The sequence below is a fragment of the Bemisia tabaci genome, chromosome 2, assembly GCF_918797505.1.
Source record: "Bemisia tabaci chromosome 2, PGI_BMITA_v3".
NCBI lineage: Eukaryota > Metazoa > Arthropoda > Insecta > Hemiptera > Aleyrodidae > Bemisia > Bemisia tabaci.
This window is the reverse complement of record NC_092794.1, coordinates 38,250,193-38,264,289: the sequence shown is the minus strand read 5'-3', so window position 1 is coordinate 38,264,289 and position 14,097 is coordinate 38,250,193. Positions and strand designations below refer to the sequence as shown.

Sequence of the window (14,097 nt, the reverse complement as noted above, 5' to 3'; positions counted from 1 at the left end):
AAACGTGCTCTCATTGGGTTTTTGCCCTCTACCATGAAAGTACATTTCTTAATGCAGAATCATGACTATATTCAGGCAAGAAAAAAAATTCAGTATATTTAAAGGAATGGACAATTGCTGAGCAATCCATATGAATTATTAAAAATCCAACCGAAGAAGCAGAAATTCATCGGCGCTTTGCTGATAATAGGTTTAACTAAACTCAAAACGCATTTACAATTCCTTTCTCATTGCAGTCTGTGACTGACTGCAATCGTTTTCGTTGCGTGGCATGATGCCTTTTTTATTTATTTTTTATTTTTTCATTTTGCTGTACTCTTTTTTCTTGTTTCATTGAGCCACACAGCACTGAGAATCTGTAGCTAAATGCAACAATTTTTGTACCATGGAGCTATGAGCCATGCCTGGATGAACAGATACCCACTATTTTTGACTTTGACGTAAATTCGGGTGGTCCAGATGTTGCCGAAAAAATTCAGGAAAATTCAGGAGTTCTTTTTAGACCATTACGCCTTTTTCGTGGTTCGTCCGTTTTCGAAAGGAAAAAAAGCCCTAAAACGCTCCAACCTATTCTCACTTCAGCACCGAACGCATTTTTCAAAGTTCTTTTTGCCATTCTTATTTTTCTTGCTTCATTTAGCCACATACCACTGAGAATCTGTAGTTAAATGCAACAATTTTTTTAGCATGGTGCTATGAGCCGTGCCTGGATGAACACATACCCACTGTTTATGATTTTGACGTAAATTCGGGTGGTCCAGATGTTGACGAAAAAATTCAGGAAAATTCAGAAGTTCTTTTTAAACCATTACGCCCCTTTCGTGGTACGTCCGTTTTCAAAAGGAAAAAAGCCCTAAAACGCTCCAACCTATTCTCACTCAACCACCAAACGCATTTTTTGAAGTTTTGGTGTCTGGAGGATGTCTCTTGATCACAAAGTAATTTCAATTGCATAGCTTGCCCTAAATCAAGTGTAGGGAAAGAACAAAGAATGACAATTTGGAGAAACAGATATTAACTCCCTCTTTGTCTTGCTAATCAAATTTTCTGATTAACCCAGTTTACCAATTTATCCCAATTAACCTTTTTTCCCCCATTTTATTCCAATTTTTCCAATTGCACCGCTTCCTATTCCACTTAATTCCTATCTATCTTGATTCATCCCGATTAATCACGATTTATCACTTCTGTCCTGATCTATCCAGTTTTTCTGGTGTATCTTGTTTCATCCTGATTTACTTTAATCCATGGCAGAACTCATGCGTTCATCCTGACTTACCTTGATCCATCTCGTTTTGTCCTGAGCTGTCACGGTTTCTTCCTATTAACTCCAGTTTATCCAGTTTTATTTCATATCATTCAGATACATCCTCTTTTACCCAAATCCATTATGTTTCACCTAGATGTACCGCGTATTTTTATGACTAATCCCTATCTATTCGATTTTAATGAGATCCATCCAGATTTACCATCATTATACAGGGTGTTTCAGACCACCCGTACCAGGCCTTTTTCTCGGATGGTATAGGTAGTACGAAGTCGGAGACCGCGGGGATGAATAGGGAATTGACCCCAAGGAATCCGAATTTCGTGGTCCCGAAACCTCCCCACCCTCCCTTGGGGGGTAAAGGGGGGGTCACGATGCTAAAAGTCACTGCTTCCGACCGAATTGCGGATAGATCGCATCAGAATTGAAAAGCACGGAAAATTTCACGTGGAATCAACCCCTAAAAATCCAAAATCGGACCATCCAAGGCCCAAAAATGACCCCCTAAAGAGGGGGGCAGTACCCTCCTCCATAATTTCTCTTTGGTCTCCAAATTGACGTAGATTCTCCAGAAAAAGACAGTTTCCCAGGTAATCGACCACGAAAAATCCAAATTTCATGGTCCCGAAGCTCCTCTAGCCCCCCTTGGGGAGTAAACGGGGGGCCCAATTTTAAAAATCGGGGCTCCTTTCCGAATCGCAAATTGATTGCATCCAAATTGAGGAGCAAAACACATTTACATCTTAAGTGACTCCTAAGAGTTCTAATAGACCCCCTGAACGGCAGAAAGTAACTCCCTCAATTTTGCGACCAAAGAGGAATCTTGAGAAATTTTGGGCGGGGGCGAAGCCCCCCCTCCTCAGAGAGTTACTTTCTGCCGTTCAGGGGGTCTATTAGAACTCTTAGGAGTCACTTAAGATGTAAATGTGTTTTGCTCCTCCATTTGGATGCAATCAATTTGCGATTCGGAAAGGAGCCCCGATTTTTAAAATTGGGCCCCCCCGTTTACCTCCCAAGAGGGGCTAGAGGAGCTTCGGGACCATGAAATTTGGATTTCTCGTGGTCAATTACCTGGGAAACTGTATTTTTCTGGAGAATCTACGTCAATTTTGAGACCAAAGAGAAATTATGGAGGAGGATACTGCCCCCCTCTTTAGGGGGTCATTTTTGGGCCTTGGATGGTCCGATTTTGGATTTTTAGGGGTCGATTCCACGTGAAATTTTCCGTGCTTTTCAATTCTGATGCGATCTATCCGCAAATCGGTCGGAAGCAGTGACTTTGAGCATCGTGACCCCCCCTTAACCCCCCAAGGGAGGGTGGGGGGGTTTCCGGACTACGAAATTCGGATTCCTTGGGGTCAATTCCCTATTCATCCCCGCGGTCTCCTACTTCGTGCGACCTATACCAACCGAGAAAAAGGCCTGGTACGGGTGGTCTGAAACACCCTGTATTACAGCTCTTAGCGCGTACAAAATCTGTGGCAAGAATTTCTCCCCCCGCGCGACGTGCTGCGCAGGCCTACCGACCGCTCACTGCAACGGCAGCCTCCCTCCCCCCCCTGGCGCCGCGACGCCCGTCCTCCACCTGCTACCCCACCACCCGCACCCTGTATCGCGCCGCCCTCTTCAGCTTCTAGAACACTACGCAGCCGCGGCCAGTGGTTTCTTTCCATCTCTCTCTTCAGTCAGCCGGTACTGGCTGCAGTGCCAAGCTCTCCTTTCGTCCTCTCAAAACTTTCTAGAATTTTCCTAGACATAAGGAGGGCGTCACATGGTAAAAAGTAGTAACTGTTTCTGGAACTGTCTAGAACTCTCGAATTTTCATTATTCAGGTGACCGTTAGTAAAACCATGACCCTTATTAATCCTCTTCAGAACTTCATAGAATTTTCTCGGACTTTCGTAAAATGTCATGACTGACAATAGGTTTTCTCGAATTTTTTCGAACTCTCTCAAATTTTCTCCAGGCGATGTGGAATTAAATTGATGCCCTCCCCCTGTCCTTTCCATAGCTTTCTAGAATATTCTTGGACTTTTAGAAGTGTTGCAAGACAACGAGTGGCATTTGTTTTCAGAACTTTCTTGAATGTAATCAAAGTGGTAGTGACAGGAATGTGGCTCGCTTTACAGAGCAAGCACGCTTAGAACGGCTATTATCAATAATTCTTGTTTTATTTCGATTTATCCTGGTTTATGCAGATCTCTCCTGTTTTATCCATATGTATCCTGATTTATTCCCATCTAAGCCGATTAATCCCGTTTTATCCTGATTTTTCCCGATTATTCTCGTTCTATTCCAATTTATCCCCTTTTACATAGTTGTCCTCTACTTGATCTCGAATTACCCTGTTTCATTCACATGCATTCAGTTGTATCCTGAGCCAAAGACTAATAAGATCACACATTTTTCATTTGACACCACTCGTAAAGGACCCCGTATGGATGAATTGAATTACCTTTATTCATTTTTTTGGCAATTTGACGTAATATTTTTAAAAATGTTTTTCTGCACTCTTCACATTCATGTAAATGATTTTGCGTCAAAGAAAAACAACATATAGATAAATAAGTAAATAAATTACCGCTATGCTATCGTAAACATCGAAAACCCAAATTTGAATTTTCAAAGAAATGGCAACCATTCTTAGTATTTATCCTCGTAATTTGGTACAAGGAAGTCAAAACTGAAAAATTAATATTCATTTGATAGCAGATTTTCATATTCTCTAAAATCAATAAGAGGAGTTTTTTTCATTGGGTACATCAGAATAGTATAAAATTTAAAAAAAAAAAAAAAAAAAAAAAAAAAAAAAAAAAAAAAAAAAAAAAAAAAACGCCAATGATGTCAGTGAGTAATTTTTGGATAATTGTAAACGGCAGACATTTTGTGTCTTGCAATTTTGAGAGGATTCAGGAAAGGGGCTAATGGCTAACTTTGGTTTGAGAACTGTAGGTAAATCTTGAATTGATTTATCCCTCATAAGGAATTTGTGATTGTTTGATCCATTTATGACCATATTTCTTGGACTTGAGTATTTTCCTCCTTGTATCCATAATTCTATTGTGTCTACTCTAGGAACCAGAAGAATATGTAACAAATCGCAGACTGACTCGTCGCCAAAATGCATTGCTGAAGAAAATGGAAGAGTCAAGCTCTACCTCTCTGGCTGTTCATTCCCCAGTGACAAGGTACAGTAACTGTTATTACTTTTCAATAATTCTAGTAGCGTGTGGGGTCCATTCCCTGTTGCATGAGCATCTCAGAGAGAAAATTGTGATACAAATTTTAATTATGCCATAAGAAATAGCAATTTTTGCGGTTTGACCACCTCTTTCCCCAAGTCCTAACTCCTCAGCAGATACGGACACACGACTTGCTAGGTAGTCAGAACGATTTATCCTACGTTTTGGTGGCATGAGCGCTTTTTTCATCTTTTCTCTTAACAAGAGAAAGGGTACCTATTAAGGCGGAGCGCGAACACTGACTTGTTGCGGCACCCGGGCTCACCCTGGTTTTTAGTTGCCAAGTGGGCTATAAATACGTTCCCAAAAATGTGGGATCCCAAAACCACCCTCAAATTCTTGCGCCATGGTCTAAAGAGTTACAATTTGAGACATTGAATTTTGAAGATGGAAAAGTATCAATTCAGATTGAAACAAAGAAGTTGTCGTACGCAGCGCGAAAATTTCGTCTCTTCGCCGTATATCGAACGAAAAAAGCGTGAACATCCTTCCTTGAGCGCGCATCAACCCCCTAAGAGCGCCGCGCCGTCGCGCGCTGCGACGCTCAACTCACATTTTTGGCTGCGAAACAGGGGCCTATACATAACTCCAGAGCCCAGAATAACCAAAATTCGCGTTTTTCGCGGTTCAACCTCAAAGGACTATGCACGGTTCTTATGGAAAATTGCCCTCGGTCAAATGCGTTGAAACTTCAGTATGTTGTGCAGCATGTCATCATGAACAAAAGTTCCAGGAGGCCAAACAAGATCCCATGTGCGGTTTTCGAGATATTCGCCGTTTTATGTGCGTAAACGAAGCTGAGAACGGTTTCGCGCGCTCCCGCCGGAAGCCATACCATTGTGCGGCGCCGCTCGTGCCCTTCCCTCCCAGTCACTCTCCGCTGCCCCGCCGCCCATACCTTGGCTCCTCTATCGCTCCAACTACGACGCTCACGAGGCTGCGCCCATCATTACCGGACCGCGTCCGCACGCCGTCTCCTTACGCGGCCTCCTCTTCGGCCATGTCGCCTCTTTTTCTCATCGATCCTTTCTCTAAGTCTTCAAAAACGTTTAAGAAGTCCAATTATACTAAACATGAAAATGCTAATAACACAAATGATACAAAATGAGAGGAAAAACAAATGATAATCCATGCGAAAGTACGTAGGAGAGTTGAAATGCCTAGGAGACGTTAAATAAAACAAACTTTTTTTTATTTTCTTCCCTCTTCCTTTCTTTCTTTTTTTTCTTCATTTTTCTCATGTGGAAGCAGTGAAAGTAACTTCTGTTGGAAGATGATGTTGATGTTTTTTCTTTTTTTTTTCTTTCTTTCAATAATGACGTGGCGGAGGTTGAAGGTAATTAGTCGGCTGACAATGCCCAAGTGGGAATTAAGTTTGCTTTAGTCTTGACTTAGCTGAACCGCACCAATGGAGGAGGAGAGAGGGATCATTAATAACTGAACTCAAGGAAGAGAGATGTCCATTTAGGCGTAAATGGTCACATTTTAAGTCGCTCCAACTTGCAGCACCACCTTATCAGCCATCTTATTATCTGCTGATCGTATCCTCTAATCAGATCGTACATCCAAGACCAACTCCATATAGAGATGATGAAAAAGAGTTGCAGGTCGACCGTAACATTCATGCGCGTACGCGGCGTTTTGTGAGTACGAGTTTTCTCCAGGTTCCATAAAAAAGAAATTAAAGATGCGGCTGGAAGACCATTGCAAGAAAATCCCTAAGTAACTTTCGAAGGTCGAGGGTTCTGATCGCTGCTCGTAAACTCGTACTCGCAAAAAAGCCGCGTACGCGCATGAATGTTACGATCGACCTGCAACTCTTTTTCTTTATCTCTTTGGAGTTCGTCTTGGATGTATAATCTGATTAGAGGATACGATCAGCAGATAATAAGATGGCTGATAAGGTGGTGCTGCAAGTTGGAGCGACTTAAAATGTGACCATTTACGCCTAAATGGACATCTCTCTTCCTAGAGTTCAGTTATCAATGATCCCATTGGTGCGGTTCAGCTAAGTCAAGACTAAAGCAAACTGAATTCCTACTTGGGCATTGTCAGCCGACTAATTACCTTCAACCTCCGCCACGTCATTATTGAAAGAAAGAAAAAAAAAAAGAAAAACATCAACATCATCTTCCAACAGAAGTTACTTTCACTGCTTCCACATGAGAAATATGAAGAAAAAAAAGAAAGAAAGGAAGAGGGAAGAAAATAAAAAAAAGTTTGTTTTATTTAACGTCTCCTAGGCATTTCAACTCTCCTACGTACTTTCGCATGGATTATCATTTGTTTTTCCTCTCTTTTTGTATTATTTGTGTTATTAGCATTATCATGTTTAGTAAAAATGAACTTCTTAAACGTTTTTGAAGACTTAGAGAAAGGATCGATGAGAAAAAGAGGCGACATGGCCGAAGAAGAGGCCGCGTAAGAAGACGGCGTGCGGGCGCGGTCCGGTAATGATGGGCGCAGCCTCGTGAGCGTCGTAGTTGGAGCGATAGAGGAGCCAAGGTATGGGCGGCGGGGCAGCGGAGAGTGACTGGGAGGGAAGGGCACGAGCGGCGCCGCACAATGGTATGGCTTCCGGCGGGAGCGCGCGAAACCGTTCTCAGCTTCGTTTACGCACATAAAACGGCGAATATCTCGAAAACTGCACATGGGATCTTGTTTGGCCTCCTGGAACTTTTGTTCATGATGACATGCTGCACAACATACTGAAGTTTCAACGCATTTGACCGAGGGCAATTTTCCATAAGAACCGTGCATAGTCCTTTCAACCTAGGCCCAAGAGGGTGGGTCACGAGCCTCGAATATGATGTCAGGGACATGTAGACACGTAATATACTTAAATATGATTAACCATTTCCTTTAGGTCCCAGTTCAAAATCGTAATTTTCTAACTTTTTATCCCAAAAATGCTGACGATTGGCAACTGCGCTCTCAAGACGTGAAGTTGTGTTTTGCTCGGCTCCAGTTAATCAACCGCAAAACCCTGTTTTAAGTGACTTTTAAAACCAGTGTTTGGCATCAATCGATGCAATTTGGAAAGGAGCTTCCTCCTTTAGACCTTTATGAACCTTTTCTGTCCCTGGGGACCCAGTTTTGTGTCGTGTTTAAGTTCTGTGAAGTGGCCTAAAGTGTCGTGCAATCGAAAGATTTGCCAGCTTGGGCCACTCAAGCACGACTTTACTGTTTTTGCGCATGCGCTCTTGAGCAGAAATTCGGCAACAATGGACTGATTACAATCTGAGCTAGAGATTGTCACCGTGATTAATAATCCCACATACTTTGAGCAACACCTCAGAGCATCAACGCGGCGCACGTCGCGCCGAACCGCTGACAACAGTAACAGTAGTCCTGCTGATTGTGAGCTCGCCTACGCCTTATCGCCGAAATGAAGCCCTGTATCCAACATGACCGGGTTCATTGCGAACAGTGCAAATGCGCTGTTCATAACGTCATGGACTGCCATAAAACCGACTGCATTAGGGAATAACATAACTCCCTAAGTGCTCCTAAGATTCTGGATAAGAAAAAAACCAAGGAGAAAACGGAACCCACAAGGACCTGTACTCCCATTCCTGATAACTCTGAAACCCCCGCGTCCCAATCACAGAGTAACCCTACCTTGATTGAGAATGAAAATAAAAGTTCAAACAATGATGGCACTGATAAAAAAGATGACAAGATGGACTACACCGAAGCATCCCTGAAAAGAACCAGAAACGAACATCTGAACTCCTCTAGCAGCGACATCGAATCCCATAAGGGAAACATTGGAAACAAAAAGCCAGCACTAGAAACTACCACCCTTCCCGAAAAACCTAATGTCGGGAAACAAAAGGAAGTTGACAAAACTGATGCAAATAAAACCGACTCTGACTCCGATGATGGTTTCCTGGTACCCAAGAGCTCAATTGTACTCACGAAAAAGGCCACAAAAAACAGCACAAGAGGAAGAAGCAAAAGCCTTTCATCACATCTAGCCTCCACATCTAAAAACAGAAGTGTTTCAGGAACCAGAAACACCAAGAACCCAACGAAGAAGAAAGAAGAAACCCAGGATCATGAACCCAAAATGAATGAGACCGACCAAAATGCTGAAAAATCCGCTGACGAAACAAAACTCCCGGAAATTACCATTGAATCTCTTTTTGGAAACATTGTTACCCCCAGTGAATTTTCTTGGCCAATTTTACAAGAGATGTTATTAGCATTAAGAAAATCCATTGTAACTAATGATAATCATTTTAAAGATCAAATTGACTTTTGGAAAAACAAATATGAAAAAGCCCAAACAGAATTAGTATCCTTAAGATCAAAATTTGAAGAACATATATCAGAGTTCAATAACAAATTAACAAATGTTCAACAAACCGTTAGCAAATTAGATAAGAAAAGTAATGACTTCCCTGCACTGAATGAAAAATTAAGTTACAGTGAACAGCTCAAGAAAAACAAGCAAAATCTTACTTGTGGAGTTGTCAATAGAGTCTCCAAAGAAGTCACTATACTTTTAGAATCTAGTGTTTCTGGGAAAACTGTGAATTAACAACAATTATTTGAAATGATTCACAAGGAAATCCCACCCAACCTAGGGAAATTTTTTTCGTTAAAATTGAATAAGGACAAGGACTTTGTAATTAGAGCTAAGACTGATGATAGAGGAAAATTAGAAAGTGCGCTGAAAAATTGCCTTAAATCCAAATCAGTAAATGTTAGAGCCACTTATCCATCAGAAGCTGTTAGTTTTGGTCCAATTCCAGCCAACATGTCCGAATCCCAAGTTCTTAAGGAAATTCACGCCGAACTCAATAACAAGTACACTCTCGAAAATATTCAAGGGAAAACACACATTTTCCGAACCATTAAATTAAGGAATAATTACAGTACCCCCAAAAATATAATGTACATGAGAATTGAATCACCCCTGCTCGAAGATGTCTTAATTCAAAGAAACTTTTAAGTACCTTCGGCTTCGCTAAAGCGGAACCAAAAATCCTTGTATCCCCATGTATGAACTGCCTAGATTTATATCATGGAACAAAAATTTGTAAAAATGAAGTGTTATACCTCAAATGTGGTAAAATTAACCATAAAATCGCCCAATGCAAAGAAGAAAATGCAAAATGTATAAACTGCGTCAGACATAAAATCAAAGAAAATTTAGATCATCTTCCCACTAGCTTCAAATGCCCCATCTATCCTAAAACCCTAGAACAGAAATGTAGACGATATGACGATCATGATAATCTATTCTATGAACAGTTCAGAAACACTTTGCCACTACTACACTGTAATGATGCACAGGTAGCTAAGAATGTAAACAGTCCTGACCTTGCCCAAACTCAAATATATGAGTAATAACCATTCAAAGGCGCATGAACTTGATGAAGTTAATGACACTATAAGAGATAAGAATAAGAAAAGTAATAACAAGAGATTGCTACGGTTAACTGAACCTAATATCACTCTTAATAATAGTTTTTCGATTTTACCCTTGGATGAAACTTGTGATTTAGAATCAATATCTTCGGAAGACTGTGTTTCTTCCGAAAAGGAGAATACCTAGAAAAGAAAGTAATAAGAAAAGAAATGATACTACTTTGTACCGAAATATCTCCCCATGTTTGTCCGACTATGACCGATCTGAGATCATAGAAGAGTCCTTTGATTTTACTGCTTTATTAGGAAACTTTAAAAAAAGGGACTGCTGTCATGATTTTTTCTATCAATTAGCAGATGATTAAAAAGCGGGTATCTGCCTCATTACTGAACCAAATGTACGGAGAGCAAATAATGATGCATGTTTTTTGGATGATAGTGATCATGCTGGTGCGTTTACAAATAAGCACTTAGTAGGAGGTACCACCTCCTGGTCTAAACATGATGAATTTATCTCATTTAAAAGAGGATATATATATATATATATATTTAACTGCTACCTTAATCCTGATTTCAAAGTAGATAAATTTAAAGATTCACTTTCTAGACTAGAACAAGCAATTAAGTCGGTGGATGGACCTGTCATGGTAACTGGAGACTTTAATTCAAGACCTACCCTATGGGGAGACACAGATTATAACTCTAGGGGTAACATCCTCGCAGAATGGATAATAGGGAACAATCCGACGATTCACAATGATATGTTTAATTGCGTCCCTACCTTTTACGGCCCGAACGGTAACTCAGTTGTTGATTTAGTTTTATCATATTAAAATTTGTTAAATGTAGCGTTCTTTCTAATGATATCCTCAGTGATCATAAATGTCTACTCATCACATTCTCAGAACATTATAGCTCCTCCTCCCTCACTAACCTTCCGGATAGTTCCCCTAGCGGATGGTATATTAATAAGAAAAAATTAGACATTTTCTGTACAAAATCGAAAGAACTGGTAGCAGATTTTTTTAAATCCTCTGAAGGACTCGCACCTGCCAAATGTACAGAAACCGTCTCAAATATTTGTGATGAGATATTTGCAAGAAAGAACACAGTACCAAAAAAGAATGCAAACTATTGGTGGAATGATAACATAAGGAGAATTAGAAAAGATGTATTTAGGCTAAACAGAAAGATTTCCTTCTTCAACCAGCAAAATAGACCCACAACGATATTGAGAGATAAATTAAAATCTGCTAGACATAATCTTGCAACAGAAATAAAGAAGTCTAAGAGAGAATCATGGAAAAAGTTAATTGGAGATCTGGAATCAGACCCCTATGGAAGGGCTTATAAGGCTGCAACTTATAAGATTAAAAGAGCAAAAAGACACGATACTCATTCTTTGTCGGAGTCAGAGATTAAACAGCTTGTTACTAAATTGTTCCCTAAATACAAGGAAATTGAATGGTGAAACCTGAAGTCTTGGTAGATGACATACCTGTAATAAATGATATAGAGCTAGAAAACGCAATACGTAGACTTAGACCTGGAAAGTCACCTGGCCCTGATCTCATTGACCCTTTGTTAGTTAAGTTTTTCAATAAGTCTAACTTAAAAGCCACAAAAGACATGCTTAATGAGCTCTTGAAAGCATCTGTTTTCCCTGACATCTGGAAAGTATCTAGGCTTGCTCTTATCCCTAAACCATCATCATCCATAGATGTTAAATTTCGACCAATTTGCATGTTAAACTGTTTCTCTAAAATACTTGAATATATCCTATATGATAGAATGTTGAAATTTGTAAAGTTGTCAGATAATCAATATGGATTTAGGCGAGGCAGATCAACTGCTGATACACTCCGTGCCCTTAAGAAAATTTATGACGATAATAGAATAGTTCCTCTTAGGCAAAGGCAGTCCTTATGCCTCATAGGTATTGATGTTAGGAATGCATTCAATAGCTTGAGGTGGAGGGATGTGATTAAGAGGTCTTATTAAGAACATGGCCCCAAATTACATAGTTGCCATCGTGCAGAGTTACTAATCAGAAAGATATCTAGTTGTGAATGGAGAATTGATTAAATTATCTTCTGGGGCGGCACAGGGATCTATTGTAGGCAGTCTTTTTTGGAACCTTGTGTATGATGAAGTGGTTCGTATTAAAATTGATCCATCAAAAATAATAGCATATGCTGATGATCTTCTGATAATTCTTAAGGCTTATCCAGAGCGAGTTATAGAGGAGAGCAATAGAGTAACAAAGAAATTAAACAGGAAATTGAAACAAAAAGGACTTACATCGGAACCAGAAAAGACAGAAGCGTTGTTTATTGAGGCTTCAAACAAATTAAAAGACACATCTATCCTAGTAGATGAAGTTCAAGTTAAAGTCAAGCCCTCTCTTAGGCACCTTGGATTTCACCTAAGTAAGAATTTAAGGATGACTCACCACGTTATTAGGACTAAATGCAATAAGGCAAGAAAAATGTCGAATGCACTACAATCACTGGTCCCTAATTGTTTTGGTCCTACTTATATAAAGAGACTCATGATATTCCAAGCAGTGCTGTCAATAATTTTTTATAGTGTATCGGTATGGGGTGACTTTCCTGAGATGAATCTTAAGTGTAATTTGTACGAAATTACGAAAACCTTACGTCCAATGAAGAGAGCTCTGTGTATAGCGTACAGAACTGCGTTGGCGAACTGTCTTGATATTTTGTCGGGTATCCCTCCAACGGATCTATTACTAGAAGAGAAAGTTAGAAGACCGAGAAAAGAGGAGGATTTTATAGACATTAATAACGACATTGTTGATAGATGGTGTACCCGTTGGAGGGATAGCCCTACTGATGTCTGGTGCAAGCGCCTCATTCCGAATCTGGAGGTGTGGCTTGATAGGAAACACGGGTATCCCGACTTTTTTCTGACGCAGTTCTTTACTGGTCATGGGGCCTTTGGATCATACTTGCACAGATATAAGTTAGTTGATAGTGATCTTTGTAAATTTTGTACAGTAGTCCGTGACACACCAGAACACACCTTTTTTGAATGCGCTAGATTTATAGATGATAAATTAAAAGTTGAATGTTAACTTAACTCCTGAGACTATAGTGAATGAAATGATTGAAAGTAGGAATAAATGGAGATGTATTAACGAATATGTGAAGAAAATTCTAACTGTCAAAAGAGATATTTATAGCAATAATAAAAGATCTTTAGTACTAGCAGTAGCTAACAACACCCCCCCCCCCCCCCGGCCGACGATATACCCTCGGGTGATTCCGGCACGTCTCAGAGTACTGATACCTAGCTGTGTATTAAGTTGCAGTTAGGTCTTAATAATAAGAATGACTTGTAAATAATAAGTCTTATAAAGTGTATGACAACTATGTATTTTTCTGAGGTAATAAAAAAAAAAAAATCCCAAAAATGCTGAAACCTAATCCATGTATTTCTCAGTTCTACCTCATATTTCGACCTGCGCCCCAAGTGGACGGGTCATGAGCTTCGAATATGATGTCAGGGACGCATAGGGACGTAACATACTTGAGTATGATCAACCATCCCGTTTGAGCCCAAGTTCAAAATCGAACTTCTCAAACTTTTTAGCCCGAAAATACTGAAGGCAATCCATGTTTTTCGCGGTTCTACCTCAGATTTTGATCTGAGCCGATAGGGGACAGGTTCGAAAATGACGTCAGAGACACCTCAGCTCGTAACATACTTGAATCTGATCGGGGGCAGATAATTTGTATACTCCTATCGAAATCGGATAATTCATAAACTTTCGTATTTTTCTGACAACGGATTTTTATCAAACTCTATTCATCAAACTATTGAGCAACATCAGATATAATCCTTCCTTATCTAAAGTTCGTCCAATCATTTTTAATTATTCATGCATTTCTTTTTGTCTTGGTGAGCCCTCTCTCACTTCATCAAGGAAGGCAGTCTGTTTTCTTCACTTTTAAGTATTTCTTAAGGCTTCATTTTAGTGATGGATATTTAATGAATGAATGAATTTATTCTCGTTATAGTGTACAATAGATAACAACAGACAAATAGGCAATAAACAAAAAACGAAAATAAAACACCCTTTAATGGCCAGTGGCCATTGTGTCGGGTGGAGCCTCTTTGCATGATTAAATTTTGTTTCATTATTCCCCCATTTTTCCCCTTTTTTCCCTTCTTTTTATTATTTGG

General features: G+C 39.9%; 1 protein-coding gene across 6 annotated transcripts in view; it reads left to right on the top strand.

The window, feature by feature from the left end:
* The window catches only part of Elys (AT hook containing transcription factor 1 homolog), a 196,413-nt gene that overhangs the window by 172,363 nt on the left and 9,953 nt on the right, over nucleotides 1-14,097 (top strand). For all 6 annotated transcript variants that reach the window (XM_019057835.2, XM_019057834.2, XM_019057833.2 and 3 more), the window contains one exon: nucleotides 4,343-4,455. In XM_019057835.2, the coding sequence (XP_018913380.2) occupies nucleotides 4,343-4,455 (113 nt within the window). The remainder of the gene's footprint in view (nucleotides 1-4,342; nucleotides 4,456-14,097) is intronic.